At 49.6% G+C, this 12,142-nt stretch overlaps 1 protein-coding gene across 2 annotated transcripts in view; it reads left to right on the forward strand.

Moving 5' to 3' along the window:
• LOC110255328 (cytochrome P450 4X1-like) overlaps positions 1 to 12,142 on the forward strand; it is a 44,055-nt gene that overhangs the window by 23,181 nt on the left and 8,732 nt on the right. The window contains exons 9-12 of one of the 2 annotated variants that reach the window (XM_021096702.1): positions 570 to 703; positions 2,014 to 2,078; positions 3,474 to 3,556; positions 4,347 to 4,527. In XM_021096702.1, coding sequence (XP_020952361.1) covers positions 570 to 703; positions 2,014 to 2,078; positions 3,474 to 3,556; positions 4,347 to 4,515 — 451 coding nt within the window. In that variant the 3' untranslated portion in view covers positions 4,516 to 4,527. Of the gene's footprint in view, positions 1 to 569; positions 704 to 2,013; positions 2,079 to 3,473; positions 3,557 to 4,346; positions 5,098 to 12,142 lie in introns of those variants that run through there. The other variant, XM_021096701.1, reaches the window with a different exon arrangement.

Consider the following 12,142-nt stretch of genomic DNA (forward strand, 5'->3'; position numbering starts at 1 on the left):
TTTGGTAACCGTAAGTTTGGTTTCAAAGTCTTTGAGTCTGTTTGTATTTTGTGAAGAAGTTCTGTTGTATCATTGTTGGTAGATTCCACATATTGGTGAACCCATATAGTATTGTCTTTCTTGGTCTGACTTACTTCGCTTAGTATGATAATCTCTAGGTCCAGCCATGTTGCTGCAAATGGCATTATTTCCTTCTTTTTTATGGCTGAGTAATTTTCCATTGTGTGTGTATGTGTGTGTGTGTGTGTGTACACGTGTGTGTACCATGTTTTGGATTTACATCATGAGTTAAGTGCTTCGAAACTAGTTTTCAGAAATGCCCTTGGCAAATCTCTCAGCAGTGTTTAGTGGTTCATTTTGTGATGAGGATATTTGGCACCTGTTCAGTTCCTCTTCTCTGGACCTCAGCTGAACCTGAGGCAGAAAGAGTCCCATGTTAACATTCTGTTGCATCAACCAATTGGTCAAATAGCTTTTACCAGGAACCAACATCCAATAGAAACATCTACCCTTATTTACAAGCTAGATGTGGAGTCTGAGTTGCCCTTGCTCCTCTCTTGTTCCCACAGGGGCCAGCTGGGTGAGATGTCATACACCACGATGTGCATTAAGGAGTCCCTCCGCTTGGCACCTCCAGTCCTCTCCTTTTCCAGAGAACTCAGCAAGCCCATTACCTTCTCAGATGGACGCTCCTTGCCTGCAGGTCTTGGCATTCTTTCCCTAAGCAGCTTCTGGAGAACAGGGGGCTCCTGGGGAACACAGTGACAGCGACCAGAAGGCTTCTTGGCTCTCGTGGAGTCCAAAGACATGCCCAAGGACAGCTGGTTTAGGGTGAGGCACCTGTTAGGTGCTCAATGGGTAATGTCTCGCCTTTCCCAACGGCACGGCGTCTTGTGCAGCCAAGCACAGAACCCCAACCGCAGCCCAGGGTTTCTTGTGTTATGGGACACTGTTTCTAAGCTAAGCCTGGTCTGGCTGAGTCTGAGACCTGGGCGATGGGGACTGGTGGGAGATGAGTACCATTGTCCCCGTCTGGAAGGCTCAGGGAGGGCCTCTGTCTTCATTATCATCATCACCTTCCCCTGACAACCATGCAGCTCATCATCGTTTACAGAGAGCCTTCAGAGAGATCGTCTCATTCTTTCCCTTCAGAACACGATGTCCCCAGACCCTTCTACATGCTTTGCAGTCTACGAAGCACTTTCAGATGCCTTTGGCATACCGCAAACCCACCGGGGGGTGCCAACGTGCAGATGAGCAGAGCTGGAACTCGCTCAAGGGGCCCCACGTCCAGAGCCCAGTGTTCTCCAGAGCAGCACAAGTGTCTGAGCAGGGCGAGTGGGAGGCCGAGGGGTCACATGAGACAAGCCTCATTCACCTGCTTCAGTGTCCTCTTCGCTCTTGCCCTTGGGAACAAAGCCACAGGATTCCTTGTGCCGATACCAACCGCTTGTCACTGCCTGTCGCTTTGTTGACAGATCCAGATTGAGTTCCCAGAAGTATTTCTGGTGACTGAATAGTCCTCAAATTGTCTCACCTCTCACAGTCCTTTTCTTACTCCCCATACCTCATGGATATTTGCCAGATTTCCCTACCTTGCATGCATGAAGAGCACCAATAGAAACTTTTCATTGGATCTGCCCGATGGAAGTACAGCTCGGTTCTTCTGCTCCCCAACCATTGCCCCTAGGTACTTTACAACCCACTAGTAGACCCGTCAGTAATTTCCAGAGGTGGCAGAAAACATGAGCATGGCCTGTCATTTTGACATCATGCCAACGGCTCCTTAAGATAGAATCGGGTACTAACTAGATCATCGATTTGAAGACTGACGTGCCACCAGCTCCCCCTTCCTGGAGGACCTTCATGCTGGCAATCACCCACGGCCCACAGAACTCGGCCAAGAGCTACTTCCTTCCCTTCAAGAAGAAGAGTCTTCTTGAAGAGCAGTGTGACAGGAGCTCATGATATGCTCTTTCCCCCACAATCTCATTGATTTCCTTCCTTTCTCAGGAATTACTGTGGTTTGCAGTATCTGGGGGCTCCACCACAACCCTGCCATCTGGGAAAACCCACAGGTACGCCTGTCTCACACGTAAATACTTCCAAGAACTAACACTGTGCAGTTTACTTTGTGTTAGTTAGGCATGGAAGTGGCAAATGACACAACACGACAAAAATAGTCATAACCAACAATGAGACACTTTTCCACTTAAGGACCACCGCCTCTTCCTCTCTTCCTACCTCATCTTGCTTTGGAGGGAAGCTTGGGGTAAGGCCCTGCCATCTGCTCTAAATTGCCCCGGGCGGTATTTCAGTCTTTTCTTAAGGCGCTCTCCCAAGCACTTAGCTAGACGTCCGCAAGGGTGTGGACTGTCCACAGCCACTCGGGCCCCTCTAAGTCTCCTCTGCTGGATGTCACCATCAGAATTCTGGCAGGAAGGCAAGGGCCCACTCAAGGGGGGGAGAGTGGACTTGAGTGTGTTTTGAGGAGAACTTCAGAGAGGAACTCTCGGGGTAGGGTTTCGGAGAAGCCAGACGGAGCAAATAACTGCTGCAGTGCTTACTCCTCTGGGCTTGAGGGACATGGGAGGGAGAGTTAGGAAACCCGGAGAGAGATTGCAGCTGGGAAAGGCCCCTGGACAGGAGTGGTGGCTGCCAGCAGAGTGTGCAGTTAACCTTTGGCCGCCTGGCTGGGAGGCGCCCGGGGATTAAACGCCCTGGACGTGCTCTCCTCCCACTCTCCAGATCTCCTCTCCATGCCAAACCCGCGGGGAACCACAGGGGTCTGTCGGGAGCCCGGCGCAGGATGGGAAAGGGAGGAGAGGGGATCTGGAGAGGCCAGAAGGAGATGGGGAGCACTCCTGAGTCTCTCGAAACTCTAACTCTCACAAAGTGGACAGATCCTTCCTTTTCCATAAGCTGCTAGTTTCCAATCTGTCGCGTGCCATGGGCGAGTGGTTCAACTGATCACATAAGCATTTTCACTTGACCTGTAAGTAGGCACCCGCCTCCCCCCAAAGTGAAAGATCACCAATGGCCATGGCGTTTCTGCTTTCCCCTTCCTTAATCTGGGTAGCTGACTAATCAACTGGGAGGCCAGACCAGTTCTGCAGGTCAGAGTTGTGCTGTTTGGTACGGTGGCCATGAACCACCTGTGGCTATGGAGCCCTTGAGATGTGGCTGCTTGGAGTGGAGTTGTGCTGGAAATGTCAAATTTTAAAGATGTAGTGCCAAAAAATGTGAGGTATTTCCTTAATAATGGCCTATATTGAATCCACATTGGAAGGGTCATATTTTCCGTTAAGTAAATGCTTGTATTAAAATCCATTACCCCTTTCTCATATGCGGCCAGCAGAACATCTGAAATCACATGTCTGTATTCTATTTGTGTGGGTCAGGGCTAAGCAGTAGCTTAAGAAATGTGCTGATGGTGTGTGGGGGATGGTGGCGGGCTTGCCCTCTCATTTCAGGTCTTTGACCCCTTGAGGTTCTCTCAGGAGAATAATGACAAGAGACACTGCTACGCCTACTTACCGTTCTCAGCTGGACCAAGGTGAGGACAACTTGAAGTTGTTGAAAATGCACAGAACTGTTTGCTTGGGAACACTCTTATCCTCGTAGCCCCTCAGCTCTCTAAATTCGTCCAGGGAAGCTCGTCTTCTCGCCTGACCAAGCGCTAGGTCTTGGTGCCTGTTCGAGCCCCTGAAAGGGCCAGTTAGTTTCCCAGAGCACGACACCTTTCTCTGTGTCACACTGTACAGCCATGCCTCAGAAAGCTACCCAGCAATGCGAGCTGTTGCTCATGGGCTCAGTGCAAGTTCACTCCCAACAAAGGAGAAAGACTTCTGTTTTTTCAAACTGTATTCCACCTGTATATGAACGTCCTAAATTCTAAGTTACTTGAAGTGTGTATCACGATGAGTTGATACACACAGACACCGTGAAAGGATCCCTCCCTGCCTAGTTAATTGGCACATCCTTCACCTTCCGCATTTACCTTCTGTGTGTGTGTGAGGGGACATTGAAGTGCTACCTTCTTGGCAAATTTCAGTTCTGCAGTGCAGTGTTACCAGCTACAGTCACCCAGTTTTACATCCGAACCTCAGAGGAGAGACGGTCCTCTGGGCACTCCAAGTGCCACCTTGTTTAGGGAGGGCATCACCTGGAGCCCCCCAGCTCACAGTCTTGCAGGGAGCCCTTCAGTCCAGCGTCCAAATGTTGGTAAGTCACGTAGTGTGAAAATGCTGCCAGCGAAGTCAGACTTGTTGTTCTAGGAGCTTATGAAAGAGTCAGAAGGAACATTCCTTGTTCAAGTATCTCTTTCTTTCCCTTGGCGTCTGCAGGAACTGCGTGGGGCAGCAGTTTGCGATGGCTGAGTTAAAGGCGGCCGTCGCCTTGATTCTGCTCCGCTTCTCACTGACGGCAGAACCCACCAGGCCTCTCGTCTCCAGGCCCAATATTTTCCTCAAACCCAAGAACGGGCTCTACTTGCACCTGAAGAAACTCCCCTAATGTCAGCCCAGAGTACGATGAGTACATACATTTTATTTTAAAGGCAGGTCGTAGCTGATGGTTCAAGACAAGGGAGGAGAATGCAAGCGTGGGGGTGGGGTTAAGAGAAGAAGGGCCGAGGGCCCCTGTAGAGCTGCCCATTGTTCAAAGCATGTCTGTGTGACCTAAGGTAGCACCTAGATCTCTTTCCGTAGGACCGACCAGATTTTCAGATCACTTCTGTTTGATTCTGGCTACTACTCTTGCCACATATCAAGCAAGAGTTTTGCTAGATGGCTTCCATATAATTTCGATTGTTTTAAACTTTTTTTCAGAATGACACAGGTCATAGGTGAATGTATGCTCACTGTAAAAGGTTTACAACACTCGAAAAGCGGGTGGAGTTAGAAGTAACCTAGGCCACACCTCCCTGCCCAATCTACTGCTTTTCCTGAAGACGGAATAGTTTGGCGTGCATTCTTTCAGCTTTTCCCCTGTACAGTTCCGATGTGCATGTGTATGTGTGTGCTCTTGTCTATGGGATCACATCCACATTGTTCCTGCTTTTTCTCACTTAATAAAAACACGTCTCAGTCCTAGTCATAGCTTCGTGAAATTCTGTGATATGGATATACTATAATTTATTTAACTATCTCCCTCTCATTGGATACGTAGGTCATTTCTGTTTGCAAAGCGTGCTTATTGGCCATGTATGTTTGTCTTTGTTTTGCTCTCTGTGATGTGTATTCCACTTATATTTATTTTTCCCTGGAGCCATTTGTCTTTTTCTTTTTTATCCATATGGGTTTTCATATGTATTGTGGAAAATAATCCTTGATGATAACATTTCTTTGTAATTTGCACCCATGCTTTCACTTTTTAAAACTGTGTGTACAGTGTCTATCACCATGTGGGATGTCTAAACTTCATGAAGTAAGGTATATAACTGTTCTTTATGGTCTTTGGGTTTGAGTCTTGGGTAAGAACGCCTCCCTTTGAAATATCACCAAGATATTCTAGGAGTTCCTGCTGTGGCACAGGGGGTTAAGGACCCAGCATTGCCACAGGTGCAGTGAGGTCAGCCATGTGTCACACGTGTGGCCATTGAAATAATAATAATGATAATAATAATAATAATAATAATAGTAAAAGATATCCTATACACTTTCCTGGTGCTAACACCTCTTGCAAAGCCCAACAGAAATCTCTTAATGATCTCAAGCTTCGCCACTTATGTGGTGTTGAAGTGCCTACTGCGTGTCAAATATTCTGATACCCATTAGAGACTCAGTGGTCAGCATGGCCCCTGTCTTCGTGCAGCTTCTGTTCTACAGTGGAAGTTGGATACCAGACAGACCATGACGGATTCACTGAGTGCCGTGAAGGAAGTGAGTGGGCTGAGCTAGACGGTAATCAAGGGGAACCTACTTTAGATAAGGCTGTCAAGAAAATCTTTAAGGAGGTGAGATGCAAACTGAAACCTGAATGTTGGTAAGAGAAGCTACCCCCACTATTCCTCCTGTGCCTGACAATAGCAACATCATGGCAAATCGCTGGCCAAGTTAAATAGCCCTGAAAAGAATAGGGTCCCTGCCCAGGACGAGCAAACTGATCTTGACAGTCTGGATAGACCGTACATGAAAAGCACGCACTGATGACCTCAAGAAGCCTCCATCGCCAGAAGCTCCCCTAGGAGAAGAACCTCAACAAGACGCAAATTTCTTTCTCTCTCCGTGAAAGTCTCGAGGTGGCAGGTGGTCCAGAGCTAGCAGCGTGGCTTGCTCTGCAAGATCGTCCAAGTATCCAGGCTCCTTCTGTCTTCCTCCCCCGTCTGCACAGGGCTTTCAGTTAGGGATCTAAGAGAGCGGCCAGCTTCCGCCACTGCATCTGCCTTTGAGCCAGTGGGAGCAGAGGGAAGGGCCTGGGGAGGCGAGCGCCTTTCCCCTTGGAGACATTAGCTGCAAGGTGTATACATCCCAGCTCTGCCCAACCCCTAGTCCCAAACCTGATGAAAGGGAGACTGAGCAATGTGGTTGTTCCCTGGCAGCCATGTACTCAGCTAAAACGACTTCTGTTCGCACAGAGGAAGGATGTTGAAGGGACACGGGGTCATCTCGGCCACAATCAGCCTATTGTGTATGGGCTGGGTCAGGTCTTTTTAAAATGGAGACAGCATCAGGAAGAGTGCTGAGCATGGAGCGTGTCACGGCATTCAGAGTTTAGAAATCAGGAGCCAAAAAGAAAAGAAAAGGGAGTTCCCGTCGTGGCGCAGTGGTTATCGAATCCGACTAGGAACCATGAGGTTGCGGGTTCGATCCCTGGCCTTGCTCAATGGGTTAAGGATCTGGCATTGCCGTGATCTGTGGTGTAGGTTGCAGACGCGGCTCGGATCCTGGGTTGCTGTGGCTCTGGTGTAGCTGGTGGCTACAGCTCCGATTCGACCGCTAGCCTGGGAACCTCCATATGCCACGGGAGCGGCTCAAGAAATAGCAAAAAGACAAAAAAAAAAAAAAAAAAAAAAAAAAAGAAATCAGGAGCCAGCCTCCAGCAGGCCACACAGGTCAGTGTGTTAATATCCAGTCCCACGTGTGGAGTGGGCAGGGAGGGCAAGCATCTTCAAGGCGTTCCACGGGCCTGGCCCAAATACTGGCACATTTGATGAAACCAGATTGCATTTTAATGGAGCCCTCCAGGAACCAGAGTCTCCTTGAGAACACCTGCAAAGACTGCAGCCAAGTGTCCCCAGCTCTCCCTCCAATCTCGAGAGGGCTTGTGACAATGAAGGCCTCAGCACGTTCAAATAGAAGAAAAGCTGCACGTCTCTCCCTGAAGGGAGCAGTCGAGCTTCCCTGGCAATCCTCTCTAAAACATCTAATAAGGACGCTGGCTTTTCTCTTACTTCTTCCCCCACTCCCACCCATGGTTCTGAGAATTACTGTGCTGGCCACCAGCACCCTAAGGCCTCCATCCCTAGAGACTGCTCTGAGATGCACCTCCTGGGCTGGAGACAGGCTGGAGGGAGCCACTTGTGCTTTCTCTCTCTTCCCCACTTGAGCCAGCAACACTTGTTTGGGGCATACAGAGCCACATCTGCCGAACAAATGGACCTTTAGGTTGGCCCCAACTGTAGCCACAGATTGACCCCGTAACCCTGTATACCCCTGGCCTAGCAGAGTGCCTGTGGCAGCTCGGGAGCTCAACGCATGCCTGTTTAATGGATGGATGAGTCAACAAGTTCACCCTGACCACAAGCTCACCTTTCTCCCCAGCCACCACACTGACCGCCGAGGCAAGGACTAGTTACTTCTGTTCCGAGAAGCCGGCATCGTGCCTCTGACTCACAGGCCCTTGACGTCGGCCTCAGCCTTGGCACAGCTCATACCTCCTGCCAGGGGCAGCACTCAGTCTGCCCTCATTCTACACTCATAAACATTTATGGGACACCCACTGTGTTCTAGGCACTGGGGACACAGCCATGAAAAGCCAAAGACTGACCTCTTGAAACTTAGGTTCTAGAGGAGACCCAAACGACTAAAAAGTGGATGAATGTGGAGTTCCCATTGTGGCTCAGTGGGTGAAGGACCTGACTAGTACCCATGAAGATGCGGGTTCAATCCCTGGCCTCACTCAGCTGGTTAAGGATCTGGCATTGCCACAAGCTGGGGCATAGGTCGCAGATGGGTCTCGGGTCCCAGGTTACTGTGGCTGTGGTGTAGGCTTGCAGGTGCAGCTCCAATTCAACCCCGAGCCCAGGACTTTCCATGTGCCCCAGGTGTGGCCATTCATAAACGAGAGAGAGAGAGAGAGGAGTTCCCGTCGTGGCAAACAAATCTAACGAGGAACCATGAGGTTGTGGGTTCGGTCCCTGGCCTTGCTCAGTGGGTTAAGGATCCGGCGTTGCCGTGAGCTGTGGCGTAGACAGACGCAGCTCGGATCCCGTGTTGTTGGCGAAGGCTGGCGACTACAGCTCTGATTAGACCCCTGGCCTGGGAACCTCCGTATGCCATGGGAGTGGCCCTAGAAAAGGCAAAAAGAGCAAAGAATAAAAATAAAAAAAAAAATAAGAGAGAGCAAGAGATAAAGAAAGAAAAAGAAAAAAAAAGCGGATGAAGAAATCAATGCATTAAGTTTATGTCTGCTGTAGAAAGTACCAAAACTCCAAAGCACAGTGGCGTAAGCACAACACAGTACAGGAAGCTTATTCCTCAGTCTCATCACAGTTCAATACAGGTGTTCCTGGAGGGCTGGCAGGTTTCTGTGTGAGAGAGTCAGGACCCAGGCTCCTTTCATCCGTGGCTCTTGCTAGCCCCTAGGGATTCGGCATTCTCTGGCTCCATCCAACAGACGGAGGGACAGGGTGTGGAGAAAGCATGCCTGCTTTCCCCTCCTCATCTCAGACGTGGTACACGTCACTTCTGCACATGCCATGTTGCAAAGAACAGAGTCCTGGGCCTGAGAGCAGAGCTGGACATAGAGCCCCTGGCTGGGCAGCACCAACGCTACGCTGTGGAGGAAGGAGCATGGACCCTGCCACTCTCTGCACTAAAGGATCCCTTCGGCCACCGAATACCTGGGTTTATGCTCGTCCCAAACACAGACCACACTCACCCTCCGCAGGATAACCACCCAAGTCCCACCCCTGATGCCCAGAACCTCCTCGTGATGCACGTTGCTCTTCATCAGGCCTTCACGTGAGGCCCGTGGTCCAGGGCCTATGACCTGGAAGACACGTTCTCTGTCGTTACCCAGTCCTCGGTGGTGGAGCAGAGACAGGAGGCCTACAACAAGAAGCCCTGAGCCTGTCCCCAAGCGAGGCTGCATGTCACAGAGGCTCTTGCTCTGAGGGCGGCTGTGTGACTCGGTTTGGACCAGCGCAACATGGGCGAAGCTGATGGCTGTCGCTCCCGACTTGCTTAAAGCACGTTGCCTGTCCTGGATTTCCTCTTCCCTTCCCAAGGGCTGCACCTCGGCCCGGACACGGAGATGCGAATAGCGTTTTCGGGAATGGCAGGTTAAGAGGGAGGGAGGCCGGGCTCTTGACAAACGTCATGAAGCAGACCTGCCCCACCAGCCTGGATCGTCCCGGTGATTCTGCGTCCATTGAAGCTCTCGTTACCTTCCACCCAAACAGATGACGTGTGACTTCGGCGCTGAAGAACAGCGCACCTGCATTCAACTGTCTTTCCCAGGAAGGAGAATGAACTTCTTGCACTAACACATGCCAAGAAGTCCCCTCCAGGCTTGGCCAATGCCTCGGCTCAGGGGGATTAGCCCTGGCCCCGTCCATCTTTCCGTTCTGCCTGTCTCATGCAAGTTCCAGGTCCCACATGCCTATAGAACATCGTTCAGTATCAAAGAAAGGGTAGCGTATATCTGGGTTCTGGTTCTTGGCTCAGGAGTGGAATATGCTCCCTCCTAAACTAATCACTTGTGAGGGGAGTAGAATTGTAGTGATTACCTTTGACGAATCTAAATTTGCTCTTGAGTTACATGGGTAAAGGGTGTCACTGAGCAAATCTGGGAGTGTCCTTACAGGCAGGTGAGAGGAATGAGTGTGGAATCTGTTGCACCTGGGAACTAGACGTGTGACTCCAGGAGCTGCACATTGATGAGCGTGTGTGTGTGTGTGTGTGTGTGTGTGTTGTCGGGATGGGATAGTGACTCCCCCCTGGCCAATGGGCGGAAGAGCTGAGGGCACTAGCGTTTTAGGGTCTTACTGAGCAGTGACACTGCTCATCCCGGCTGAGGACTTGGGCCACCTTGCTGAGGTGACAGGATAATGGAAACACGGTTTGCCAAACCTCGTGAGCTCACAAGGAACAGTGCCGCACAGGGACATTCCTGCAGATCCCTTCCTGCCTGTTTCCAACCCCTTCCAGACCCACAGGTTTCTGACCAAGCGCCTGCCTAGGTTTCCTTCCCGTTTCCTCCAGGCTCCTCTTGCTGTATCTCTCATCCTTGATGGGGTGTAGGGAGGGAAAGAAGCATTGGAATGACGTAGCAAACGTTTAAACCGGGCTTTAGAGTCAGAATCTCATTTGAGTTCCAATCCTGGCTCCCTTTCCTCAGAGCCCAATAATCTTGAGTGAATTCTTCCTTTAGCCTCAGTTTTCTATGTCAAGCTGAGCCTCGTATAACTTCCTACAGAAGGTTGTTGAACAAGTGACTCTATACTGGAATTGTTGTGTGTGGCTAGAGCCTAACTAGAAAAAAATGGGTTAAAAACAAGTTTAGGAGTTCCCGTCGTGGCTTAGCGGTTAACAAATCTGACTAGCATCCATGAAGACACAGGTTCGATCCCTGGCCTCGCTCAGTGGGCTAAGGATCTGACGTTGCTGTGGGCTGTGGTGTAGGTTGCAGACATGGCTCAGATCCTGCACTGCTGTGGCTGTGGCATAGGCCGGCAGGTACAGCTCCAATTAGACCCTTAGCCTGGGAATCTCCATATGCTGCAGGTGTGGCCCTAAAAAAAAAAAAAAAAAAAAAAAAAAAAGTTTACCTATTTGAGTAGGGATAAATTATTTCTTTATTTTATGCTATTGTTTATATCATCAATATGAATTTTTTTTTTTTTGGTCTTTCTGTCTTTTGTTGTTGTTGTTGTTGTTGTTGCTATTTCTTGGGCCGCTCCCGTGGCATATGGAGGTTCCCAGGCTAGGGGTTGAATTGGAGCTGTAGCCTCCGGCCTACGCCAGAGCCACAGCAACGCAAGATCCGAGCCGCGTCTGCAACCTACACCACAGCTCACGGCAACGCCGGATCGTTAACCCACTGAGCAAGGGCAGGGACCGAACCCGCCACCTCACGGTTCCTAGTTGGATTCGTTAACCACTGCGCCACGACGGGAACTCCATCAATATGAATTTTAAGTGCACTTAAAATTTTTGTTATGTAAACCTCTTTTTCATAAAGTTGAAAGAAATAAAGAAATGAAAAAAAGAAAGTTGTTGAAAAGATAAAATAAAAAGATAAAATAAAGACATAGCATCGAGACAGGCATAGAGTGATCATTGATTAAGTTGCATTTCCTATGGGAGCCTGAGGCATTCATTGGCTTTATTTTCAGTATTCATGTGTTCCCTAGTCCTTTTCTTGTTGGAAATAGCATACGTTTGGCTGCACTGCCTATTCCGACCTCGTTGGGAAATAAGGAAGAATGTGACTTCCTGCCTGTACAGTAGGAAGAATTGAATTGACAATTGCACCCTTTCTCCATTCATGAGGATAAGATGGCACCCCTTACCAGAAGTTTTCCCCAGAAGCAGGCTTTTTCTCTATATTTCCAATTCCTGAAAGGAGTTTTTTAAGCCTCCGGATGAGCAGGTATTTCTATGTTGGGTACAATATGATAACATGATTTGCTATGACAATACTTTGATAAAGAAACTCATTCTAAAATGACTGTGTCAGGAGTTCCTGTTATGGTTCGGTGTAATGAACCTGACTAATATCCACGAGGATGTGAATTCCATCCCTGGCCTTGCTCAGTGGATTAAGGAGCCGGTGCTGCTGTGAGCTGTGGTGCAGGGGGCAGACGAGGCTCGGAGTCTAGGTTGCTGTGGCTGTGGCTGCTAAGACAGCAGAGTGGAGAGAAACAGAGGCTGGAGCAGTGAGATGGCAAACAGGTTTATCCACCAACAGAGTGGCC

This window comes from Sus scrofa, chromosome 6, assembly GCF_000003025.6.
Source record: "Sus scrofa isolate TJ Tabasco breed Duroc chromosome 6, Sscrofa11.1, whole genome shotgun sequence".
NCBI classification, from domain to species: Eukaryota; Metazoa; Chordata; class Mammalia; order Artiodactyla; family Suidae; genus Sus; species Sus scrofa.